At 40.2% G+C, this 27,614-nt stretch overlaps 2 protein-coding genes across 5 annotated transcripts in view; one reads left to right on the top strand and one right to left on the bottom strand.

The window, feature by feature from the left end:
* Nucleotides 1-8,956, top strand: part of GLRA1 (glycine receptor alpha 1) — a 100,755-nt gene extending 91,799 nt beyond the window's left edge. The window contains exons 8-9 of one of the 2 annotated variants that reach the window (XM_017960062.3): nucleotides 2,058-2,204; nucleotides 8,504-8,956. In XM_017960062.3, coding sequence (XP_017815551.2) covers nucleotides 2,058-2,204; nucleotides 8,504-8,794 — 438 coding nt within the window. In that variant the 3' untranslated portion in view covers nucleotides 8,795-8,956. Of the gene's footprint in view, nucleotides 1-2,057; nucleotides 2,205-8,479 lie in introns of both variants that reach the window. The other variant, XM_021939886.2, reaches the window with a different exon arrangement.
* Nucleotides 8,957-20,054: 11,098 nt separating this feature from the next.
* The window catches only part of G3BP1 (G3BP stress granule assembly factor 1), a 39,656-nt gene continuing 32,096 nt past the window's right edge, over nucleotides 20,055-27,614 (bottom strand). For all 3 annotated transcript variants that reach the window (XM_009209441.4, XM_009209443.3, XM_009209442.4), the window contains exon 12: nucleotides 20,055-27,544. In XM_009209441.4, the coding sequence (XP_009207705.1) occupies nucleotides 27,338-27,544 (207 nt within the window). In that variant the 3' untranslated portion in view covers nucleotides 20,055-27,337. The remainder of the gene's footprint in view (nucleotides 27,545-27,614) is intronic.

Below are 27,614 nucleotides of genomic sequence, written 5' to 3'. Positions count from 1 at the left end.
CAGTAGTATCTGGGGCCAGAGTGCATCATCCCTCACGACACAGTCCCTCAAGGCTTTCCTTGGCTAGGGGAGGGAAATCCCCAACCTCTTGCGCTTCCTGGGTGAGGCGACACCCTACTCTGCTTCGGCTCACCTTCTGTGGGCTGCACCCACTGTCTAACCAGTCCCAGTGAGATAAGCTGGGTACCTCAGTTGGAAATGCAGAAATCACCCGCCTTCTGCATTGATCTTGCTGGGAGCTGCAGACCAGAGCTGTTCCTATTTGGCCATCTTGCCAACCAAGTTTAGACATTTTAATAATATAATGCAGCAACTTTGAAAATCAAATTCTCCCCTCTCTTCAGGATTTGTTGCTGTTGCTATTCAGTAACTTTTCTGAACTAATTCCGTAAAGTTTGTATTATTTATTTTGAAGGACCACTGAAGTCTCTGCTCAGTTAGGTTGGTAGTCAGCTAAAAATCAGACAAAGGTTTCTTAAATGGCTGGAACCTATAAGTCTCCTAGCCTTCACCAAGGGGCTCTCTATCTTAAACATTCTGCAAGGCAGTTTACAACTTTGACTCAGGCTCTACTTCCTGCTTGCTCAGACTATCAAGGTTAGCCAAAGGTGAGTGCCTAGAGCCATCTCAGGTCTTCCCAGGAATGCACACAGCTCTAAGTTTGCACACAGTTTCCCAAGAATATGTCAGAGCTTTCCAAAGCCCCCTATAAACATCTCATTACCCAGCTTTTCCTTTTCAGCTTTTTGATTAACTTATTATTTTGCCCCAACTGCCTCAGGTAGCAATTACTGTTGATTGCTTTTGATGAATGCCCTCAAAGAAAAGGTTGTTCACACAGGGACAGCTCCAAATCAGGTCAAATAAAGACAGCCTTATGAGTGGCATTTTTGAGGGAACCATGAGGTATGTCAAATGATGATAACTCTCTGGGAATGAGGCATTGAAGAAGTTCCAACTGTGTTCTGCTCCATCCAATGGCTTCCAGACAGCTGTTGGTTTTCAAGGCTACCATGGAGCTGGATAGATTAGGATAGGAATAGGGCAAAAACACCACAAAGCTCCAAGGGAAATGAAAATACATGTCAGTGCAGAAACTTGTACTTGGTTGTTTATAGCAGCATTACTCACAGTAGCTAAAAGGTAGAAAACTTAAATATCCATTAACTGATTAACGGATAAACAAAATGTTGTATATCCATAAAACAGGGTATTATTCAGCCATAAAAAGGAATGAAATACTGATACATGTTACAGTGTGAATGAACCTTGAAAATATTACGCTAAGTGAAAGAGGCCGATCATAAAAGGCCACATATTGTATTATTTCATTCATATAAGATATGGATTAGTGGTTGTTTATGGTTAGGGGAATAGAGAGGTGATAGCTAAAAGGTAACAGATTTATTTCTGAGGTAATGAAAACGTTCTAAAATTGACTGATGATGATGGTTGCACACATGTGTGAATATTCTAAAAATCATTAAACTGTACACTTTAAATGTATGAATTGTATGGTATGTGAATTATATCTCAATAACACTTTTAAACAATGCCACAAAACTTGTGTTGTTATTAAGATTCAGCTGATTTTCTTGAATAAATGTTGACAGGACTGATATAAGCCTTTGGTAATTAGTGGAGGTCTGAAAAGTTGGCACTGACAATTTTTTCCAGTGTTCCCATTAATTTTTTGGAGGAATTTTCAGGTCCTTACGATGTCATTTTTGCTGACATCCTTCATTCACTTTTAATGCTCAGTACAACAGTTTGTTCCGATCACCCTTAAACAAAACACAGCATTCTGTTCTAAGTGATAATGCTAAATATACCACCGTCCTCTCTTTAGTACTCTCATAGGTACTATAATCTATTTACCCCGATATTCTTTCCAGTCTGTTTGATGTATTTCTCTTCTGTTTTCCTCTCTACCTCCACCCTAATAACCTAGCTGAGGAGCAGACAGCAGTGGGTGATGTGGGGAACTACTGAAGAGCTTAATATTTTACACTCCCCTGCTCTCACCTCCCTGTGTTTCTCCTCCACCCCCACTCTAGGTGTCCTATGTGAAAGCCATTGACATTTGGATGGCAGTTTGCCTGCTCTTTGTGTTCTCAGCCCTACTAGAATATGCTGCCGTTAACTTTGTGTCTCGGCAACATAAAGAGCTGCTCCGATTCAGGAGGAAGCGGAGACATCACAAGGTAGGCCTTTGGGTCACTGCCTAAGGAGGGACAGCTGGTAGTGAACAAAAGATTTCTAAGCAGTCTTGTCTGTGTTATTTGTTTCAATGGTCCACCCTTCTCAATGTGCAAGGCAGGTTAGAAACAGAAATTAAAGACCTAGAGGTCTCAGCTTTCCCTCCCATAAATAATGCCCTAGAGTTGGGTCTATAGGCAGTCACTCTTCGAATCGTAACAGTAACACTACAGAAATTATCAAGTTATACCTAAAGGCAGAACTAATTAATTAAAAGCTGATGGGGTCAAGAAAATAACTAACTATAAACCTAAAAGATTGGGAGATGTCCGTTGGCTTTTTTCTGCAAGCCTGCATTGTTTTAATAGGCTTGATTCCAGAAGACAATTGCACCACAAAAGGTGAGATCTTAAAGTAGAATGCCCAGGTTCAGGCCTTTGCTTCCTGCCTCCAGGAAAGAGGCAACAAGCAAGATCTCCGCCAGAGTGGGTTCTCTCTCCATATGAGGGATTGAAAAAAGGAGTATTTGACAGGGCACCTCTGAAAAGTTACCAACCTCTGTTCACAACGTTGTGCACTGACCAAAGAATGCTAATGGGGAGTGTGCAGCCTGCTGGAGCAAACTGCTCCATACCCTGGGTCCATAACTAGTTCCCCAGAAGATCCAACCACCCTGGCTTTTTCCTTAGTTCTTCAAACATACACACAGGACTTTTAATATCTTGTTCTCTTCCCCTGTACTGCTCTTCCAGTACACTGTGTGTCCTAGCAAATGCCATGTTCCAACTGAACTCAATTTCTAAACTTCTAAAAATGTATCCTGATTTAAAAGCGTAAATTCAATGATGTGATTTTTTAAAGCCAATCTCTTCCATCAAATCGCAAGCTCCATAAAAGCAGAGACCGTATTTGTTTTTGCTCCAAGGTCTATCTCTGGTGCCTAACACAATGCCTAACATACAGTGAGCATGCAATAAGTATTTGTTAAACAAATGAACAAAGGGATAAACAAACGATTAGGTTGATGCAAAAATAATTGCAGTTTTGGCCATTAAAAGCAATAAAGAAGAAGCCTCCAGACAGAGAGTCTGAAGTTTTTCCAGTGACAGATTAGGGCAACCAGGGACCCTGTCATAGCGTTGCAGGTCATAGCACGTACCTGCAATGTGCCAGGTCCCACAAGCTTTAGACTGACCTATTTAAAATCATTGTCGGCCGGGCGCGGTGGCTCAAGCCTGTAATCCCAGCACTTTGGGAGGCCGAGGCGGGTGGATCACGAGGTCAGGAGATCGAGACCATCCTGGCTAACATGGTGAAACCCCGTCTCTACTAAAAATACAAAAAACTAGCCGGGCGTGGTGGCGGGCGCCTGTAGTCCCAGCTACTCGGAGGCTGAGGCGGAAGAATGGCGTGAACCCGGGAGGCGGAGCTTGCAGTGAGCCGAGATCGCGCCACTGCACTCCAGCCTGGGCGACAGAGCGAGACTCCGTCTCAAAAAAAAATAAAAAAAATAAAATCATTGTCTATTAGTCAGTAAAGCTCAAAAATAAAATAAAACAAAACAAAATAGTTGTCTGCCCAAGCACAATGTGCTGTGACAAAGGACCCTGCCTCTTAGTTTTCTTTAGTATGTGACCTCGAGCTAGCCTATTCTTGGGCCCAGGTTCTCCATGTGCAAAGTGCATATAAAGGGAAACTCTGGTGAGAATTAAATCAGGGGATGCCAAAGTAGCTTTAAGTTTTGTTCCTGCCACACAAGTGCCAAGGATTAAAATGATTACATATACACACATTTCCATCAGTATGTTTCTTAAACATCAGCAATCTGATTCAATTAACTTCTGGCAGTTTACCACAGGGAGGAGGCCGACATTCCAAGACAGAAGACGTCCATGGGAATTAAGATATCACCATCCTTCTAAACTACATTAAGGAGGAAATTGTCTTGGGTTCAGCAAGCCAGATAGAACTTCTTAAATGACCCCTAGTTTTAGTTACTCTATATTGTCCATTTAATACCTAACCTCTGATGCTAAAAAAAAAAAAAAGTCTAATTAAGAAACTGGCACGATGGCTTGTGCCTATAATCCCAACCATTAGGAAGGCTGAGGTGAGAGGATTGCTTTAGCCCAGGAGTTCCAAACCAATGTGGGCAACATAGTGACTTTGTCAAAAAAAAAAAAAGAGAGAAAGAAAAGAAAAGAAAGAAAGGAAAGAAAGGAAAGGAAAGAAAGGAAAGAAAAAAAAGAAAGAACTAAAGAAAGAAACTGACCAAACATAACTATCTCTGGGATTTTATTTTTCCTTTTCTCCCCCCGCCCCCATAGACTAGCTGCTTTTTGTAATTTCGTCTGCTAGAGACAGTTGTTAAAAACACTAATTTGAAAAGACCATGTCCAAGATATTTTACTAGCACCAGCCCTTTTCACTGGGCACTGCACAGCTCCAGTAGATGCTGTTTGCATGGACTAAAATGAGAATGGAGCCTCCTAAAGATATATAGTATGGTGGGCCTATGGTACTTTCAAAGGCTGCTTCTACCTTCCCCAAATATCTACCAGTTTGACACACTAGAAGAAAACAAACACTATCTCTCTGGCCAGATAAAGTGTGAATAAGGCCACTAGCTAGATTTGATCAGATTCTCCTGCTCAGTTCCCTCCTGGAAGATACCTCAGCAATCACCCCATCCACTCCTTCCATGCAACTGATGAGGGAGACCCACAATAGCAAGGCCAAGTCACCAGTATCATGAAGCAAAGGCAGGAGAGGTGCTGAAAGACCCGAGACTCTCCTCCAAACATTAACCATACCACCGTGAGTTCTTATCTGTTCATCAGTGTGTCCATCCTGAAGCAGATAAAAATGGCCCTGCATTTACTAGATCTTAAATAAAAACTAAGCCTCATCACAAGGCAGAGGTCAAAAACTAGTAGCCAGAAGGCCAAATTTGGTGTGCAAATATCTTTACTTTGGCCTGGAGTGTTTTTAAAATCTGGACTAAGGGGTCAGCATTTAAAAATCACACTTCTGGCTTCACTAGAGAAAAATCACAGCATCCAGCCACACTGGATGTGCTTCCCATAAGGTACTGGTACACTGGAACTGCCTTTAGGTAGGGAATGCATTTTCCAGTTAATACCATCCCTTCTAACCAGGGACATTTCTCAGCCCCAACTCACTTTACCACTCACATTTCTCCTGCCTGCCTCCTTGTATGCATTTGAATTAATGTAATCTCATTCATAAGGGCTCTTAAGTTGGCCCAAATATCAGAAATTACAATGATGCAGAATTAAGCTCACCATAAAGAATAGTTTCCTTTAGAGTAAGCCACTCTGGAAGTGATTTGTACACTAGAGGTGTACCAGTTTGTTCTGCAGAAACCTCTCTTTAACAGGAAGTTTGCAGACGGGATTTTAAGTCCCAGATGGTGAGTGGAGAAGAACTAGCTACATGCCTGAATTTCTCAGAGCCTGTGATCTTGGCCAGCTTTCCCAACTCCCACCATCTTCCCATGTTGTCTCATTTATTGTGCAGAAAGCATCTGGTTCTCGAATTCTCTGGCCGGCCTCCTTAGGCAAATTATTAGGAAACCATATCTGTGAGCACCAGACTCAGCAGGCATACTACTAGCAACCCCCTTAGTTCCAGAGTACACTACCAGATTTCCCCTGCTCCAGCTCCAAGCCGCTCTAGATGCAGTTGGGCATGCATTTCCTGCCACCTGCTGGTTCCAATAAGAATAGCAAGCCTTTTACCAGTCATTCCTAGGGAATTTTTCTCCCAGACACAGTATGAAATTGATAATCCTCTAGCTAGATGGGGTCTTCAATCCAAACCTCTACTCCTTCCATTCCCATGTTTAACAGATGAAAGGCAAAGAATAATTCACCCAAAGCAGCATAAAAAGTTAATTTGGTACTTCCTCCTACCTAACTAGGTCCCAGTTTAAAATAAAAAATAAAATAAAATACAACACCACCCCAGCTCCAGCAAGGGGAGATTTTCATTGAAATGCAATAGTGTCAGACTTACACCCCCTTCTAAGTACTTGGCCAGCTCCCCCCAGCTCCTCTCCTTGGCCCTGGCATTGAATCTTCTACTGTTGCCCTATTCATAGACAAGTACTTACTGAACACCTGATTGCCAGGCACTGTATGTAGCACATCCTCTTCCTCCTCACTTTTGCAATGGTGTTGGACAGGATTCATTCATTTTCCAAGGATTTCTTGAGCATTTACCATATGTCTCAAACCTTTCTGGTGCTAAAAATACAACTCCATTTGAACAAACAAACAACAACAAAAAAAAGCAGCTAAAGCTGGTGAAGATATACAAGTAAACATTTGCTCAACAAACATATACCAAATTTTGAGCTTATGAACCAGGGACTATGTTCATATGTTCAGTGTTGAGAGTGCAGTGAACATGACAGACTTTGCCTCTACTTTCATGGAGCTTATAATCTAATAAGAGACAGATGTTATGAAGAAATTACCAACAATGTGATAAGAGCTTTAAAAAAAGACGGAGATATGTACAGAGAGCTTATGGAGCACACAGCAGGAACGGCTAGCCTATACTTGGGAGCTCAGAGAAGGCTTCTGAGGAAAAATTAGGTGAAAGAGGAGTTGGAGCCAAGAGATGGGGTTGAGAGTGTGTTCTAGGCAGGGAGAACAACTTGCACAAAGGCAAGAAAGGAATTCAAGAAAAGAACCATGACATTTTCAAATATAAGGAAATATTTCGGTGACTAAAGACACCAGATAGAAATGGCACAAGATGAGACTGGAAAAGCAGGCAGCGTCCAGGTTCTAAGGCCTTGTTTATCGTGTTCAGGATTTTAATTAACCTGAAGTCAGTGGCAGCCTATTAAAAGGTTCTAAGCAAAAGATGACCAAGATCTGTGTTGTAAAGACTCAGATGGGTTGGGTGGTGGGGGCAGATTGGAGGCTGTTGCAATGTAATCATAATCTGTAATCCCAGAACTTTGGGAAGCCGAGGCAGGAGGATCTCTTGAGGCCAGGAGTTCAAGATCAGACTGGGCAACATTGTGAGACCCCCATCTCTACAAACAAAATAAAACAAAACAAACAAACTGGAAGGTGGCCTGTCCTACAGTAGAGATGGAGAGGCACCAGTGGATCCTATACTGAGTTTCTTGTTCTCTGTTGGCCAGGTCCTGCACGGGAACAAGCAGAAGATGGTGTTCCTTTCCTTAAAGCGTTATCTAGGTGGGCAATGTGAGCTGATAAAACTTTCCAGTGCCAACACTGAATCAACAGCTCAGTTGAGACCAAAACATTAGACTCTCAATTCCTCCTCAGAGCTCACATGCAAAGATAACAAAGCTGGACATGAGGAGAGCAGACAATAGGGCCTCCATGATTCAGACCAGGGCAAGACCACCATGACCTGGGAAAGGGATGAACTAGAAGGATCAGGGCAGCAGGCATTTTGGTAGTGAGCATAAGGAAGGGACATGAGAATGCACAAGAGAAAATGTACAAACAAAGCTGGAGGGCTGCAAAGTATCTGGTGGGGGAGAAGGAAGGCCTAGAAAGGTAAGTTGGAGCCAAATGATGAAAGGTCTTGAAAGAAAACTTAGTAAAAATCCAGAGGTCTGTCTGAAGTTACAACTGCCAGGGATATGGGAACGTGGAGGCAGGAAGAAGCTGTGGCTTCCCTGGCTTGTAGAATGGAAGTGAGGCCCAGAGCTCCTGCTCCATCCTGGCCTATAGCTATCCCCCTTACCAATCACTCCTGGGAGCTATTAATTGGGGAATGGGATGGGGAAGAGGGCAAGGAAGCAACAGAGGCAAAGCAGGGGATCTCTCCAAATTGTCCTCCGAATTTCTAAGTAAAACCCAGTACAACCTTGAATATGTTCTTAATTATAACCTCTGATGGTCAAAAGAAACTTGTGGAGTAGTGGGGAGAATCTTATCCCCCAGGTAGAAGAAAAAAATGAAATAAAAATTCCTGAGACTCACGGAAGGAAATTACTTGCCTATGGTCATACAGCCAGCAATTTATACAGCTGAGACTTGAACACAGGTCTCCAGACTCTGAACCACATTCCTATCCCCTGTTTTGCACCTGTTTCAGCAGGCAAGTGGCGCCCCTCTATAAGGCAGAACTCCCCAGCCAGCCAAAAAGCCTCCAAAAACCTAGAGTGATGCAGTCTGGAAAGCAGGGAGAACCAGATGGGCATGGCCTGGCCCCCAAAGGAGTGCCTTGCAGGGAGGGTGCCTAGCCCCTGTCTTATTTTAAGTAGAGCCCCATGTTGAATCTATTCCAGGAGGATGAAGCTGGAGAAGGCCGCTTTAACTTCTCTGCCTATGGGATGGGCCCAGCCTGTCTGCAGGCCAAGGATGGCATCTCAGTCAAGGGTGCCAACAACAATAACACCACCAACCCCCCTCCTGCACCATCTAAGTCCCCAGAGGAGATGCGAAAACTCTTCATCCAGAGGGCTAAGAAGATCGACAAAATATCCCGCATTGGCTTCCCCATGGCCTTTCTCATTTTCAACATGTTCTACTGGATCATCTACAAGATTGTCCGTAGAGAGGATGTCCACAACCAGTGAAGGGTCTGAAAGGTTGGGGGAGGCTGGGAGAGGGGAACGTGGGAATAGCACAGGAATCTGAGAGACTAAGGAAGAGAAGGGGAAGAGAGGGAGGGGGCACACTTACACAACTCTCTCTGTAATATGTGCAATAGCAAAATGCAGTGATGCATGAATTTTACAATGTGGCACTATTTAACCTCGGGTGGGCTGTGGGCGGGGGGTCAGGAGGGACTTTTCTAATATAGGAACTGAGGGCTGGGAGGAAGGGAGGGGGTAAAGGCAGGGGTGGGGATTGGGGAAATAATAGCTTTCAAAAATCTCAGTCCATGGCTGTGCAGTTTTCCTGTTGGGAAGGAGAGCGCAGTCTGCCCCAGAGCAGAAAGAAAGCAATGTAATATATGATATATATTCATGCTTAATATTAATGCAAAACCACAAAAACAAAAGATTTGTTTCTTAACCTATCAGCCTAGTAACTGCTTAAATTTTTAAAGTCACAGAAGTAATGGACAAATTTTCCCAGAGTGGAAACAGTCACAAATAAGCTTGCTCTGGTGTATGTCCCACATCATACCCCTCCAAATGCCATACCCGTCTTCAAACTGACCCAGGCAGACACATGCCAAAAAGCCATTTTGCCTCTGCTTCAAGAGGGCTGTGTGGTATGGGAAGGGGTAGTGGAAACGGGGACAGGTGGAGAGACGAGAAGGGAGTGACTAAAGAGACAGACATTTCAGAGGCCAAGGATTGAGAATGTAGGTAACCCCAGCTCAACCCTCACATCTCAAGGCCACAACTGTACCTCTCTGAGCCCTCTTGCTTCTGTGCTTCAACAATGTCCCACTCACCCTCCACCACCACCCAGAAATGGCCAACGTGGTTTTCTCATTATATTGCCAATATGCAACCTTTTTTTATGGTTAAAAAAAAATCTTGAAAAATAATATGCAGATAGACTGAGTGTAAACAGATACTTTTTTCAAATGTCTATTTTTTTGGAGAGTCTCTTTGGAATTGCAACTCAGTGCATGTTTGGGAGGTGGCGTCAGTGCTGTGAAATACAATTATTCTCTAGTGGTCCTACAGAGTAAAGTTTTAAGAGGTGAAACAGCAGTGTTGAGTCTGCTGCCGATTAGACATAAATGGGTGGGGAGAGATAGTAATGTTTAGAAAATGTTTGTTATATTTTGACATATCATATATCACAATGTGCAAAGTTTGGGGGGCTGACCCCGTTATATTTTTGTAAGTCTGTTTTTTTCCTTTTAGGTGCTTTAACATTTAGGAAAGTTAGACAAATATTTTTCTTTCAATTCTGAAGTGCCAGAATTGTCCTGGGACAGCTAGGGCACTCCAGAAAAAAGAAGGACCAGGAGATGAATTTAGTTTGGGGGATGGGGTGGGCATGGTCCTGCTGACAGAAATGGATATCACAGATGGGAGGTCTGCAAGGTGGAGACAGCAGGCCTCTGTCCACTGTCAACAGCACTATGCCTGAAATAATGGCACCATTGTCTGAAGCATTTTCCCTGCTTTGGCCCATGGCCAGAGTATGGGGGTTCCATTTCTTTCTTTGCACTTTAGTGTCTGAGCTTTGGATCAAAGGTGTAAGTAGAATGTTGAGATAGCTGACAATCAGTTTGTCCTGAGGCCTGGGGTTTCAAATGTGTCTTTTAAAAATCTCCAACTTGAGGCAGGATGGAGGAGGAGTGGTAAGCAGAGAAGACACACTGGAAGCCTAACTTTTCCCTAAAGCACCTTCCCCTAGGGGATTTTCTCCCATTCCCTCAGCACAATAACTAATACAGTCCTAAAGTAGGAGGTCAAGACAAAGATCTAAAGAGATTTACATAAGGAAAATGCACTATGCAGTCAAAAAAGGATTTGGCTTTGAGGCTTGAATGGTAAAGGTGTTTACATCCAGGTCCAGGGAAAATAAATTATTGCCTTCCCTTCTCTTGGCCTGTGTAGACCAAAAAGCTAAACTGTATTACAGCTTTGGATGATATGATAGAACCTGTAATCTTATTTTTCTAAGAAAACTTGGGAGATGGGAGCCAAGTGGGTAGAAGTCTCTCATCGAAGACCACTCTTTCTCCCATCACAAACATGTGTCCAACGGAGGAAAAGTTTAAAAGAGGGACTTGAACGACTACACTTCAAGATGAGAACATCAGTCTTCGAGCTGCTGTCAGCACCTTTCATTAGCACTATATTCTCAAGTGGTGCATGAGTCTTTGGAGAGGCCCTTTCACTAGCACTTTATTCACTTTATTTAGGGAAAATCATTTTTTAATCTAAAAAAATTAAGCCCTTCTTCCTACTTTACTCATTACTGGACTAAATTCAGAATGTCTGAAGTCTCGGTGAATCAGGCAACAATCGTGCTAGAGCTCCAGCAGAAACTAAAGACAACGCCATTGTTCTAAGACATTCTGCCTCCACTCAAAACAGATAATCCGCAGATTCCAAACCAGCCTCCTTATAAGTAGTGTCTGGAATCCATCTGAGAGAGAGAAATCACTGGGCCATTTGCCCAACCTCTGCTGGGTCCTTGAACTTCTGCCACCATATTCAGCTTGTGGGCCCACTGGGAGCTGCCAGGTTGACAGTAGCCAACAAACAATTGAATAATCTCTTTGAGACACAGAGGGGGAATGTCACTGAAATCTTCTCTCAGACTATTTCAAACTAGTGTCCCTTACGGAAAATCAACATGAGTGGAGTGATTATAGCAATGAAAAGAACCTGGATTTTAGTCCTGCCACTACAATAGGCTGAGTGACCTTGGGTAAAGGACTAGGCTTTAGTTTCTCTAAATACACAATATGAAGAGTAGTATAGTATCTAAACTCCCTCTTAGCTCTAAGTGCTCTATGACTCTGTGTTTAAGCTAGTCTACAGGAAATTCACACGACCAAAAATTTAATGTCACTTTGATTTCTAAACCCTCCAAGGTGGATGTGTGGATACGCATGCATAAACACATGGACCCACACATTATTGCCTTTGGAAAATTTGCAGATTTCTTTTTCTTTGCCCCTCTTGGCGAACGGTGGTGAGGAAAGGACATGAATCATTACAAAGTCAGAAATATCATCATGAATTAAGAATGGAAGCATATTCAAGGAAAAGACATTATCATCAACGTATAATGTAGTAAGGATTTAACAAATTACATGAATTTCATCTTTATGGAAAAATCAAACCAGATAAGCTAAGCCAATTACTTTAAGTGGCTCCAATGAACAGGGCAATACTTTCTTAATTTCCTCTTCAGTTTGAGCACAGGGGATACTATGCTTTGGGATTACAGATGCCAAGTGGTATGGTGGCCAAAAAACTGATTTAGGTACAATGAACGGTTTACCAGTTTTCAAACTCTTTGCTTATCCAGACCACACCAGTATTTATACATGGTGTGAGAACTGGACACTGGCATAGAGGATTGGTGATTTCACCCTCCAAAACTACAGCTAATCCTAGGAGCCAAATCTAGGAGGTACCAATTAAGCAGACCAAATTTCTGCTTAATTGATTCATCAGCTTATAATGTATCTCATTCATTTCAAGAATAGTCAAAATAAATGGCTGAACTTTGACACCCTCTAGTCCTTTCAAACACTGTTAGCTAAGACTCTAAGGAATGAACAAGAACAGGCATGAACAGAAAGGAAAAAAAAATGTATGTCCGTGTGTATGTGGATATGTAATATCTTGATTTTAACTCTATTTTTAGTTTGAGTCTAAAAAACAAGAGGATTGGTCTTTTGACCCAAATTATTCCTTCTAAACTGTCAATAAATAAGAAATGAATTCCTCTCAAAAGCTCACCAATCTTTTTCATAGGCTATTTTGTTCATACTGGGGAGAAAAATAAATACGAGACATGGTTCCTTTCCCTCAAAGTACACATCTTTATGAGCATCATAAAATATAGAGATGGTGTTTTGTGAGGCTGCATTAGATTACAGAGTGGGCTGATGCCCCACCTAAACTGGTACCATCACTGATAACAGTCTTCTGTGAAAATTAGATTCCTTAGTTAATTGCAACACACTGAAATAGAAGGGGTGATTATTATGTCTGGAGTACCTGCCTCCTTACTAGAAGAATCTGGCAAGCACAAGGCTTGGTGGTGGTACAATCTGTATCAGCTTTAGGACAGAAGTCAAGATCTAAGATTTGTAGCTGTTTCCTAGTCTGGCTGGAATCCCAGTTAAGGAGCCATGAATACCACTCCAGAAAGCATCTTATTCAACGAGCACCTTTTGCACATTCTATCCACCCTCCACGCCGACTCTGAAAAGGCAAACAAGATTATCTCTGTGAGCTATGTTTCCTGGGTTGGCTAGGTGGCTTGCACTCTGAGGGGCTGGTAAGGTATGTTGAGAAAGAGTGAATCGACCTCTTCCCTTGATATATGGCATCATTCCTTCTTGAACCAACCAACCCAAAAATTCTCTAAATAGGCAAGCAGACAGCGTGTTTTTAAAATATAATTTAGCTTCTTTTCTACCACTGAGCTCCTCCTCTCAGAAATCAACTCCAGAAATTTGAATTAAGAACCTTCCCTGGCTGGGTGAGGTAGCTCATGCCTGTAACCCCAGCACTTTGGGAGGCTGAGGTGGGCAGATTACCTGAGGTCAGGAGTTCCAGACCACCCTGGTCAACATGGTGAAGTCCCATCTCTACCAAAAATACAAAAATTAGCCGGGCGTGGTGGCGGGTGCCTGTAATCCCAGCTATTCGGGAGGCTGAGGCAGGAGAATCACATGAACCCAGGAGGCAGAGGTTGCAGTGAGCCGAGATCACACCATTGCACACCAGGCTGGGTGAAAAGAGACTCCGTCTTAAAAAATAAAAATAAATAAAAATTTAAAAAAAAAACCTTCCTATTTTCCTGCAGTTCTGTGAAGCCAGAGACAAGTGCTAATCCTGACCAAAGGGAGGAGTAGGAGAAATATGACTTGTTTTAATTGAGCTGCCTTGCTCTTGAGAACTACTTGCATCAGTATGAGGGAAATCATGTATGTTGGTAAGGCTTTGGCCTTATTGTATCCTGAAATCCCAATGCAGAGGGAGAACATCCTTGGTAAGCTGAAATCCCTATAGAATAACTTTAAAAAAGAAAAAATCCTGAAATGAAGCCCTCCTCAACCAAGCCCAGTATTAAGAGAATGAAACCAATAACTTTTTTCTGATTGTCTTAGCTGAGGATCCCAGAATGTCAAAGGTTTCCTACAAATATCTCACCCAGGTCTGAGTAACCTAGATTTGCAAGGGCCCATGCTAGATGACACCTCTACCAATTATCATCCTGTTGTTTCCTAAGGATTTCTCAAGTCGTAGAGACACTAAATAGGTTTGCTCATACGTTGGTGCTATTTCATGTTGTTTTGATGGAGCTATGTGGTTATTTAAAGCAGTAACTAAGGTGCTTTGTCATTCATTAGAACAGCAAAATGAGTTCCAAAGTAGAAAAGTATTGGGCAGTAGAAACTGCCCAATAATTTTTAATACTAAGGCTCCTTCAGCTAACAGACCATTACTTCTCTTTCCTTTGCTTTCCCCCTACTCCTCCCACTGCCTCTCTTCTGTCAGCATCCCGTTTCATCAGTTTGTGCCTCTTATTTTATGAAACTGAACTATTAAAAGATGCTGATTTATTTCCAAGAGAAGTAGGGTAGACTAGAATGGACGTAACAACTCCTGTCTTATTTGCTTTAAGGCTGCAATTTCTGTTCATTGTCTTGCCCATGCACTTTGAAATTTCATTGCTCTGCTTTGGAACACTGGGTCGAGAAGTCAAAATGTAGAGAATAGCAAACCAAGAATATACTCTTCAGAGAGCCCAGTGATGGAAATTATATACTACATAGGCCATTAACCAGCTACAAAGCAGTAGCAGCTAACTAACCTGGGAATAAAAGACATCTGCTGGCTGCATACTGATTCCAAGCATAATGGGTCTCCCCTTCCCACCTCCACCTGGCTCCACAATTCCCTGCATTGTCTTTTAACCTCCTCTTCTTCAGACTTAACTGTTTCCTTATGCAACTCCAGAAACCCAGTATCTTATTTAAACACACCTGCCATTTGAAGTAGACAGGTCAGGGAGCGGTGTGGGTCCTTCTTCTGGTATAACCTCAGGTTCACCATGGGAATATAGATAAGCTGTTTCACTTTCTTGGCCTATTTACTCTCCTGTAAAAAGAGGGAGTTGCAGGAGATTCTTCAAAACCAAACTGAATATTTTGATGGGTTGAAGAAAAGAAGAGCTATAGGGTGTGTTGTAAAAGGTTTCATTGTATTCTAGTATCAGGCTTGGCACCCCATCTCAGGCCTTCTGGTGAGTAGGTAGGGAAACATTTAAAAAAAGAAGAGTGAGTCTTGGCCCTTGAAGAGATTATAATCTTAATCCTTTTCCTTGAAAGTCAAGGTATTTCACAACACTGGATGACTTGCCTCTAAGACTAGCTTCTCACCTGAGAATCCCATCACTCATCAGGACATTCCACTCTGGTGTTTTAGCACGTGTATCCTATGAAGGCTGTAACCCACTTCCCATGGCAGTTGTCTGAATTCTCTGCCAAAGCCTCTGCAAGAATCAGAAATCAGAGCAGAACTTGTGAAATATCCTTAGAGAAATAACTGTAATGACTCCTCCCTGCTCCCCCCTCCCCCACCCCCAATATAATCATAGTGAGAAACTTCCAGCAAGATTTAACAATGTATTCCCTGGTGTGTTCCTGTTACTCTAAGTGCAGCTAAAGCAGAAAACATGGGACCATTCCAGACCATTGGAGGGTTTGTCTAAATTCATACCATTGACTAACTATACTAATAACAAGCAATTTATAGCTGATGTGACTGGAGTTGAGCCAGCTCTCTCCATATTCACCCTCAAACAAGACCTCACCCTGGAAACGTTTCTGAAATGCTTCTGCACGCCTATGGTTTCAACACTTCTTATAATCAGAACACTCTCTTTCTCAACAGGGATATTATGTATGCTTTATATCAATGGAATCCGAGACAATCAATCCAAAGTCTCTTGGAGGATGGGACATTTGAGCTCAGATTCTAAACAAAAGTTCTTTTCCATAGCAGTTCACTATCTGGATTTATGTAATTGTGGTCTCATTCCAGCAGAGGAGTTTCTAAGGGCCCTTTACTCCCACCCAAGCTCTGGACATGAAGTAGGAAAATGAAATTACAAGGGAAGCGTGTCAACAGAGCTGCCCCTCTCCAAAAAAGTTAAGTAGATGCTCCTGCTTGTGTTGAAGTCCTTTCGTCTGTGCAAACTAGCCAGATGAGTTCATTGGACAAGGCCTCCATGACTGTGCTTCATAGAATCCACTTGGCCTCACCTGTCTCTTCAGTTGCATCTAGCTTGGTCTTTGGTACAACAGGACCACAGCAGTGATGTCAGGAATGTCTTAGCTACTGCTCTAAGGGCCAGCACAGTACCCCTTCTGGTCAGCTCTGGATGTTGTTCAGAAAAGTGGCATTCTTTGAATGGTCCCTATTTAGTGACCCCAAGTCTGTCTGGTTTAGTGGGTCTCCAGGTCCACGCACATGTCTTTGGATGACTTTTGAAATGTTTCCTTAGCCAGGAGAAAGCATTTTAATCTTCTTTCAAAGTGTAAGTTACAATGGGCTCAGGAAGAACTAGAACATATTTTATAACATAAAACATCACATGCATACATAATCTCCAGTTTTTCTATTCAGATTTTTTACTTCCCTATACCTGTCTTTCCACCTGCTATATACTAAATCTATTATGGAAAATCGGTATACCATGAAAGCAGGGCATCAGAGTAAAAACACAGCCCCTTTTCCTACAATATAGAAGGGGATAATAAAAGCACCAATATCACTATTAAAAGTGGGATGTAGTAACAGGAGCAGGAGGAGAGTCCCATGGAGAGGGCAAAAATTAAATAATGGAATGTGAGCAGTAATCTAAATAGATGAGATTTTGAGAGATGAGGACAAGATTCCAGAGAGAGGGAACAGTATGAACAAAAATATGGAGATTAAAAATAGACAGCACATTTCAGGTTATTATCCATTTGGATAAAGTGTAATCAATGGGAGACACGTTTGGGAAGATAGATTTAGACTACATCGAAAGCTTAAAGGGTCAGGATTCATTTAGTATAGCAGTTCTCAAAGGCAAACCAAAATGGTGCTCCTTCACAAACAGAGCGGCTTTCTATCTTCTTTCCATTAGCTGACACCTTCAGTCCAGCTCAGATTTTCCTGTACTTATTTTGAGCGAACTTAACTTTTCCTTTGTCTCAGAAGTAGAGTACCCACTAGAAATTCACATCTTCAAGAGTGTCAGTTTGAACCAGTAAGTACTATGCATTTAGTGTGTCCTAGGTACCCACTAGAAAGGGGATAGATAGGTATGGTAAAGTCATGGTTTTACTATGAGCTCACTATACTGATTCTGAACAAATTATTTCTATGCATTATCAAGGCAATACTTAGTACAATGAAGGTATTTCTAAAGGAGAGCTTTTGATCCAAATTAGTACCTTTTATTGATCTAACTGAAATAGTAAACAGACCTGAAGAAAACATAGTCTAGCATGTCCTTTTTTACACCCTCAGTTGCATCTGAAATTACTTCTCCCAACAAACATCTCTATTCAAAGCATGAAAATCAGGTCCACAAAGAAAAAAGGTATAGAGAGGGGAAAAGAAGTCAAATATGAGTAGAAAAAATAAAGACAAACATGTAATTGACTGGTATTAAGTCATTCCTAGTCCAAGCACAGAAAAGGAAGTTTCTTTCACAAAGCTACATTTCTTAAGCAAATTCTTTAGAACAAGATTGCCTCAAATCTTTTTTAAAACTGGTGTTTATATATCAAATCATCAGTTTGCTAAACTCAACTTTTTCCACATTAGATGCATCTCTACCTCATCTAAAAGCATACCATACTCAACATGTCAATTTAGCCTGAATGGTATAGAAAAGGCTAAAAAATCGAGTTCCCACTAGGTACTTCAGAGCATTTTAAATTCATATTACTTCATATTCTAATGGTTCAATCTTCCAATACTTAAGCCATTATATTTTCAGCACTAACAACAGTTAAAATGGTATGAGTAAATTAAATCCCAAGGGGGTCCCACCTGCTTATTATATTGAATGGATATAGATAAAATACCTACTCAATGTGATCCTTGTGCTTGTTAGACAAAAGGTTAGTGCAATGTTTAAAAAAAGAAAAAACAGCTTGAGTTTTACTTTCAATTCAAAACAAACATAGCAGGGACCTCAGTGGCCTCCAAGTATGTCTGACAAACTGGATAAAACATGTCTTCAACTGCTTTGGACTTGAAATGGACAAAGTGAACCACAAAGTGACCAATACAAAAACCTAATACTTTTTAAGCCCTCTTGATATTCCAAGACTGCCAAAGGGTATTCCACTCTCATTGTCTAGATCAGCATCACAGTAGACCTGTTCATTAAAAATCACCCTATCTAGAATTGATGCAAGTTACTGCAATGAATAATTTGTAGTGCATTTAGGGTGAAGAGTGCTTGGTGCATGATTAGAATACTCAGTGACCGTTAACTTGGCAAGTGTTCAGACATACCATAGTGCTTCCAAATCACAAATCACTTGGTCCTCTCCCCCAGGAGAGGCCATAGGGAGACCTCATTCTCAAACTTGACTGGCCTAGGGAAGCTATAGAAAGAGACCAAGTTACCTTGCAGCCATAGTTGTGAACACACTGGAGCCATACTTGAAAACTGGCAATGAACAGGACAACAGAGAGAATTCATTGCTAAGACAACATTAATGGCAAAGTTGTCTTTAATTTAAAACATTCCAAAATGAGTTTAAGATTACAAAATAAATGCAGTCACTGGAAGGGGTTATTTTATTTATACACTCGATCTTAGATTTAGCAGCTTTTAGTTTTGAGTCAGAATTCATTGACTAACTTAAGATGGGCTAGTTTCTGCCAACAGGGCAAGAGTGTGCAATCTCAGAGTCCCACCCAACCTTGCCAAAGCAAATGACTTCTGCATTAACTGGAAGTCATCCCCAAAGGACTTGTCCTTCATGTTTTCCCCATTTTGCCCACTTACTTGCACAAAAGGTGTACACTTTGTCTTAAAAGTTCCATAGTTTGATGTTTAGGCAGAAGAGCAAATCCTCGGTTATTATTCTGCAAATAATTTTACATTTCCTTTATTCCAAAAATGTAGCTACTAAGTTAAATGTATCATGACCCACAAGGGGTTAAAAGTTAGATACGAACTTCCAATAGCTAGGGCATGTTTCCTGAAACACTATGGTTCGTTAGGTTCATTAGTACATTATTCAAGAAGTTATCGTAACCCCAAAGAATCTAAGAAGGGCACTGTGTAATTCTTCAGGTCACAATGCCAGCACGACTGTGGAGTCTGTTACAGGTAAGACAACTACAAGTAACAATTCTGTGATTCCAAATACTTTGGGGATGCAGAAAATGTGCTTAACTGGGCAGCGTGAATTAGCTAAGCAACACAGTGCTATGATGGAAGAGGTTCAAGATGATTCATACTTTCATGCCAGACCAGAAGTCACAAGCCCACATAGCAGCAACTCTGACAGCTAGCCAAAGTAGAAAGTATTTCTAAAAAGCAGCCTGGGGACATTTTAATTAATTGGCCTGGAAAATTAGGTCAGAATTACAAAGTTCCTCATCCTCATGAAGAAGAAAATGTGATGTCTTTTATGTGGAAATTTATTTGTATATATGTATAAACTTGGTATGGCCTTAATGCTGCAGTTAAGGATTTGTTTGGCTACCACCTTAAGCAGCGTGTTAAGCAATCGCTTCCTTAATGTAACATTTTTACTTCTTACTGGACACTCAACCTTCAACAACTAATTCCCTTTTGCCCCTTACTCTTCCCCTTCTTTTTTTGCATGAAGTCATAAAAGTTATGGCAGTTATTTTTTGGCTTGTAAAAAAAGAAATCTATTTCTGCAGTCTGAAGATGGAATGTAAAATTTCTGTGAAACATGTATATAACAGCATATTTATTGAACCATCCATATACACATATCCATGCTGATTCCAATGGAAAAAAATTAAAGTTTTCTGAAATTTTCTGTGGTTAACTCGTAATTATTACTATTTAACCAACTTTATATGCAAGAACTTTCACTTACCCCAGGGAGAAACCTATGTATAACCTGGAAAATATCTCACTTTAGACAAGGTTTTATGTCGAGAAATGAGAATTCATTGGTTCATTCAAGAAGTATTTATTGATAGGTGCTAGGCAAGATACAAAGATGACTCAGACACAGATCCTGCCCATAAGGAGCTTACAGTCTAATAGGGGAGAGAGAACACATACATGGGATACATGGTCAGAGCTATGTTTCAGTAAGATGAATCTAACATTGTGTATAAAGTAGGCTGGAGTAAGAAGAGGTTAAGTGAAGCTGAGAGTACTGAAATTACATAGGTGAGGAAGACAGACGTGAAAGACTTGAGGTAGAACTGACAGGACTTAGCTGAAGACTGGATATTGGGAGTAACAAAAATGGAAGCAGATGACTCAGACTTTAGCATGGATGATGTCATGAACTGAAAGAAGGAACAAGTTTTGGCAAAGAAATGAAAATGTCATATAAAATTCTTCTGCACAGAAACAAACTGCCTGGGATATACCAGGCACAATCAGGAAGAAATGGCTAGTTACCCAGACCAATGGAAGCACCTCAAAATGGCCAGTGACTTCCTCCCCCTTCTATACCCATCCCCCCAAATTTCCCAACAATTTCCTCCACTAAAATGGTATAGTGCCTAACATTTATTAAATTCAAGGTCTATCTCCAGACATGCCTCCCTTAGGAATGAAAACAGAAATATATTAAGTTATTCAACTCAGTAAGTTATCATCTAAAGACTCTAGTTGTGAGTCACTGTACCTTCTGGTGGAATACAGAGATTAACTCCCTAGTCCTTGTCTTCTAGGAGCTTACAGTCTAGTAAAGTAGTAAAACAGATAATGTAATTCTAATTCTAGATTGAAGGGGTAAGTTATGAACTATGAGAAAGACAAAGTGCTCTAGAACAGTTTTAGAAATGAAGGTCGGAACAGGACCTCAAACAAGAGGGACAATGTGGAAAGTAGATGAGAATGGATTTGTTCCTCGGTCAGATCAGCCCCAAAAAGGGCTACTCCCCATTCCTGTTGCCAATTTTTTCTTAGGAAAAAACATAGCTCTTGTACTGATCTTTTAAAAAAAATTACTTACATGGCAAGAGATCGGAGGAAAGGGGAGAGTGTAGATCTCAGTGGACCTTCAGGGAAGAGAGAAGGCACTTGAAGCCAAGGAATCACAATGCCTGGCTTATCGGGAGGACCCTAAGTGTTTTAGCAAGGCTGGAGCATCACTTCCATGAAGAGTGGGAAAAATAACTGAAAAGTAGTATTAAGACCTTGATATAAACATGGCATTGCCAGGCACTAAACAGGGTACACGCCTAAGACCAAATTGCTGCCCCCTAGGAGCTTACAATTACAACAATACAAGGTGGAAAAAGCACCACAATGTACAGAATGCAAAATGCTGAAGTATTTAGGAGAAATTACAGCTGAGTTTCAGCTATTAACACATTAGGATACCCAATAGCTTTCTGACAGCTAGTAGTAAACCCATCCCTGAGGGGAGCACAAGTTAATGTCCTTAGACAACAAGCCCTGGTAGAGCTGAGCCATTAAAGACAGTTCTAAGAAAACAGAGAAAACAGGGGTATGAAAACTACAGAAGCAACTGGGTGAACATACAAAAAGTGATACCTTCCCTTTTCCTCCTGACAAACTTTAACAGTGCTGGCCTTCCTACAGTGAATCTAAACTGATGATCACCGTATTACTTCTAGAAGCAGATCTGGGACTCTACTAGCCAATTATCTGATCATTTGTAAAATGAAGGGGTTGTACAGGTCACTTCCTAGTCCTTTCCAGCACTAACATTCTATGATTCAAAGAATTCTGAGAGTTTCTCTGTTCTTTGTGGTAATAATCAAAATATAAGAAAAAAAAATTTAAGTCTGATGCTTCTCACTCAAAAATATAATTATTTTCTATATAAATGACAAATGATCCCTATGCTATCAGCTAAATTTTACTTCCACCCTATCCTTCTTCAAAATTCATGAATTTTTTAAAACCACATGTCCTACAAGATACCTTAGCATGCACCAAATGGTTTTTCAAAAAGTTTTCTCCTCTCCTACTTCCTTATACCAGCTTCTTGGTATAATGTCATTTAAAGGGCCAAATCAGTGTACATCCAATCTTCGTAACAAAATTTTAAAATTTAGGAGAACAACTGACATCAAAACATAAGGACAATGAGTAACCAAAGTGGTTTTTGTTTTGTTTTCCAATTTTTTGTTTTTTAGAGACAGGGTCTCACTCTGTCACCCAGGTTAGAGTACAGTGGCACGATCATAACTCACTGCAGCCTCCAACTCCTGGGCTCAAGCAATATCCTGCCTCAGCCTCCTGAGAGACGGAGACTACAGGAATGCGCCACCACGTCTGCCTCATTTTTCAATTATCTGTAGAGAGAGGGTCTTGCTGTGTTGCCCAAGCTGGTCTCAAATCCCTGGCCTCAAGCAATCCTCTGGCCTCAGTCTCTCAAAGCACTAGGATTACAGGCATGAGCCACCCCAACCCACCCCAAAGTGATTTTAACTTCAGCAATAGTTAAAACTGTTTCTATCCAGGTTAAACAGGATTTAATCTTCCCTCTAATTACTACGAAAAATATAGGCAACCTTCCCCATAAGTGAGCTCCTGAAAATACTTGATTCAGCAAATCAATAATTTCTGGTAAACATCCTTAATTCACTTAAAAAAAAAAAATCCTAAGACACACTGTATGCATTGTATGCACTCTGTAGCTTACAAATCTGGGACACTGGCCACATTTCAAAATACTAAACACATATGAATTTCTGTAATTGCCCAAGTCACATGATTTATTAAAGAAATAGTTGATCAGATTCCCTATATTATCTTCCTCTTACTTACAGGGAATTAAAATAAGCTACTAGGTTTAAGTAGGAACTGTGGAGAGAAGATGAATCCAATGTTCTCAAACTAAGTCACATAAACAGAAACTAAAAACCTAATTCCAAGTCAACGCATATGCATAATCAAAAACCAAAACTGGTTAAGGGTTTTAGGTAACCTCTAATCATCTTTTTACTCATTCAGGCCTTGATTTGAGACATGAAAGCATGAACAAGGCAGTTTAATTTCAGGGTTGTTCTGAGGTGGTATCTATCCACTAGTAAGAATGTAAATATAAACAAGTTTTTTTCTCACATGTGCCACCATCTCTCCTTTACTATAGTCTGTTAAGAGTTGACAGGCCCACCTATGGTCCCCAGAACCTCAACATTAAACAAATATAAATCCCAAATATAAATCCCCTTAGAACCAGAAATTCTTAGTTATCATTTTGTGCCACATAGCCATTACTTGATTAGCAACTTTAACTCAACCCCTCATCCCACATAAGACATTGCAAAGTTTTTTTGGTACATTAGGCAGTTAGCTAAAAAACCTGATACTCAAATAAATGTTGATGTTACTTCTTTTGCAAGTTTAAAAACGGCTCAACTAAAAAGGTCAACAATTATCTCATCTGTATGCAATACTGCAAAGATTCCTTTAAGTAGCACAAGAAGAAAACTGCAATATAAAAGACATCTTTATAGATTTGACAAATGCAACCATTTAAAAGAAACGTCACTCAGCAAAAACAGTGGTCTACAAATCTAAGCTCTTCAGAAAGGTTACCTATAAGTTCTAAAATGGCTTTCTATAAAGTGCAACATTTTCCATTAAATTGTTTAATTCTACAAGGGTTTTTCAAATAGAAGGATGAAGAAAAGTATCAGAAGGTGACAGTTTATAAGCACAAAACATAAATTCTATAAACTCACCTGGATTATGCTCTAATAAAAATACTGTTATCCACATCCAGATTTGAAGTTTGCACTAAATTATCAAATCAGATGAGAAAAAAACTTAAAAACAAACCACTACTATTGTGTTACCATATATAATCTGCAAATCAAAAAGACTCACAAAATCCAACTTTAATTATCTTGTTTGCCCTAAAGGAAATTAAGAAATGTAATGTTAACCTTGTTCTGAATGTATTCCAGACTCAAGTCTCCCTACAGTAGGAAGCTCATTGGGGTCTATGTTACTGAAATGTAATTAGGGGGGCATGATGGTTCCAGAGAAAAATCATCAGTTTGGGAGGCAAATGCGCTCCTTGCTACATGGATGACTTGGAAGCCTGTCATTTAACTGCTCTGATTCAGTTTCTTCCTCATCTATTGTGCTGAGGACAATATCACCCAATCCGCAGCACAGATGTGAAAATTAACTTTTCTAACCTAAAGTGCAAATCATCTAACACTGTGGTAATGACACACTCATCCAAAGTCAAATTATTATTTTTGGATTATCGATCTCACTGGTCCCTAGCAATATCTGACAAAGTTGAGAACACTGGAATATACAAAGTAAAGCCCAACCTCACCACTAACACAAAAATACAGTTTAAGGCCCAAGATCTCTAATTATAAATCAATAGGTCTTAAAAAACTAAGACCCACTGAACCAAACAAATCTTATCTAGCTAAAATACTCAGGAGGCCAGGTGCAATGGTGCACACCCATAGTTCCGGCTACTTTGAAGGCAGGAGAACTGACGAGGCCAGGAGCTTGAGACCAGCCTGACAACATAGCAAGACCTTGCCTCTATAAAAATAAAAATTAAAAAAAAAAAAAACCCTCATGGGTCAAGAGTTCTAAGTTCAGTAGCTAATAACTATACATTGGGCCATTCCTATGGATGAAAATTTTCATTTTAAAATCTGAAAATGTTCAATGTGATGAGCTCCTACTGCTGCCACCTATAGAAAATGTTGCCCTAACATTATCATTTTCCAGCAGTGGAAATGTATACATCTCTGAGCTCTCATGTTTACTCTACATGCAATAATGTACATAATTGTACGAGGATTCTCAACAGTGCTGATCATGATGCTAATCCTATTTCTTAGGTCCAATACTATCATTCTAAACCTCACAATCATCCCAACTCTGATGACTGAAAGTACTGGGGAAGCCTTGTATTTTCTGAGATTTGCAGTAATTCCCTGCAACAAATCACAAGCAGCATCAGCATGAATTGCTACCACCTCTCCACATTTACACACACATACACAACACACACATACATTTGGTACAGATAATAAAAAGTGAAATTACTAATTCCTTAGAGTAGACGTTACTGTAATTCTTGAAACAGATTTCCATTTCCTAGTTTATTTATCTGAGGCTGAGTTTCAAAAGAATGAGTCTTCATTCCAGTTCTTCTAATCCCACAGCTCCACCCACCCACAGGAATAGGGACTATCAGTATTCTCAGTGGAGTTGCTTCATTTTTACACATTTGGTATCCTTAGACCCCACCCAATAAATGCCAGATGCATGTCTCTCCAATAAACCTTCCAAATTTCACACATTTCTAAATGTCCTCTAGGATGTGATAACGCCAAGCTGAGGACTGCTGCATCTAGTTAATGCCGTTAAGTCTCCAAGTAGGAAGAACTCCTGTTTTGAAATGTGTAATTTAGTATTCACCTGTGAAGGATAATTTCTAGGCTATCCATAATTTATTACCTTGAAGTTACCACAAAGTAATTTTTTTTTCCAAACTAACTCAGACTAAACTTTTCTTTCCACCCACCACACGCTTAATATAAGCTACACAAGTATAAGTTGTATTTCTTCCTATTATCACTGATCTGGGCCAAAAGTGGTTACCAAAGTTACTTAAACTAACCCTACAAAAAACCCATGTGATTCAGTTACATTAAGTTTATGTAAAGGAGATGCTGCCAATTTTCAAATATTTGAGGAACTGGAACCAAACTGGTAATACCAACTTCACTGTGGTCTTAACCATCACAGCAAACCTAGAGTTTCTCAGTAACGCAAACCAAATATTCCTATGCTATCTTCAAACGACAGTCCTAAAGATGAATACTGTTAAGAAAATAAATACGCTGAATTTTACAACCTGGTTTCCCTTCAATTAGTAATGACAAATAATCAAACAAAATTTGTTTCACACGTGTAAACAAAACCTTCACCCATCTCACACACAGCACTCAACAAATAACACATATGTGAAACGAGTATTAGTCTATATTGCCAGATTAAATTTTCTTCCAGAAATATTTTAATAAAAATTGGCCATTTCCAAGTAACACCCACTGCATGCCCATCAATAAAAGAACCATAACAAAATAGAAAATTTACCATATGGCTATGATTTTAAGAAAAAAAATGCGGACACGAGCACATGAGCAAAGTCCAATATTAAAGTAACATTCCTTCTTACGGGCTATGATTAGGAATCTGATTAGATACCAGAATAAAAATACAAATGCTGAACTATTTAGGTCAAAGAACCTCTATAGAAGCATCTGTCTTCGAAGGCATTCCAGTTTGAGACTCAATTTTAGAATAAGGCATAACAAACACGTTAACAAAAGACATACACAAAGTGATGAAAGAGGGATTCTGTAATTCCCCACATACTCTGGACCTAATAAAACAAATCTAGATTTTTTTTTTAATTATTTTTGTTTAAACAATTGCCAAGACTGAAATCAAAGATAAATAGAAGGCACAACAGTTTTGCTCTGGTTGTTATCTAAGTTTTGGGAATTTTTTTGCTTTTTGTTTTTTTACAAATACAAATTAAACATGAAAAAACTACTTTAAAAAACAACAGTTCAAGAAAAGCCTATCAGTTGCATTCTAGACATTTAAAACCTATTATCACAATTTAAATTTCAATGGTAAAAACAGGTTTTAGAATTGTTTTGTGATCCTTTATCAAAAGAAAATTTCTATTCCTTTTATTCAGTTTTTAAACATACCAGTGAGAATCAAAATTGTCAAATTTTCCAATGGCAATTTCTCCACACTAGAAGGTAGTCATGACTCTCAAAGAAGAAACAATTTGGGTTTTTCCTGCCTTCAAAATATTATCAAATCCTGTATTTCTTACAGGCTTTTGAAACACGTAGAAAATAAGAAATATTCCAATGAAGGAAACATACCAAATGTCAGTAATACACAAGACATTCCTTTGGGGAAATGGCTGTTAAAAAAAAAATCCAGTCTGTATATGCAAAGTAAGCAAGGAAATTCAGTTTTTTTTTTTCTTCTTTAAAAGTCCGTTATTCCTAAAATATCATTCCACAAAATTGGAAGTGAAAGACTAAAGGTCAGGAAAGGGAAGAGAGGGAAAGGGAGCACACACCATTAACACACAAAAAAAGTAAAATTATACAAACTTAAGCAGTTTATAACAGACTGGGGTCAAACTCCAAGATACCAAAGGCTGGTCGAAGATTTCACCATTCTGTTGGAACTAGGGTTTGTATGACTGCGTGAAGATCCATGAAGATTCACTGCCGTGGCGCAAGCCCCCTTCCCACTCCAAATCCTGGTTTCTGCACCATGCCTCCACGGGGAGGGCCTCTCATTCCACCACCCAGCCCACCTCGAGGGCCTCCAGGTCCCCGAAGGCGATTATCTCGTCGGTCGCCTTCCCTGGCAGCTCGAGTCTTCTTCTCTTCGACATTCAGACGGACCTCACCTCTGAACATGATAGGCTGTAAGAATCAAGGTGACCAGACTTAAGAGTAGTGATGAGCTATCACTATCAAAGAAAGCTATAATAAT

Source organism: Papio anubis, chromosome 5 (genome assembly GCF_008728515.1).
Source record: "Papio anubis isolate 15944 chromosome 5, Panubis1.0, whole genome shotgun sequence".
NCBI lineage: Eukaryota > Metazoa > Chordata > Mammalia > Primates > Cercopithecidae > Papio > Papio anubis.
This window is presented reverse-complemented; position numbering and strand designations above follow the sequence as displayed.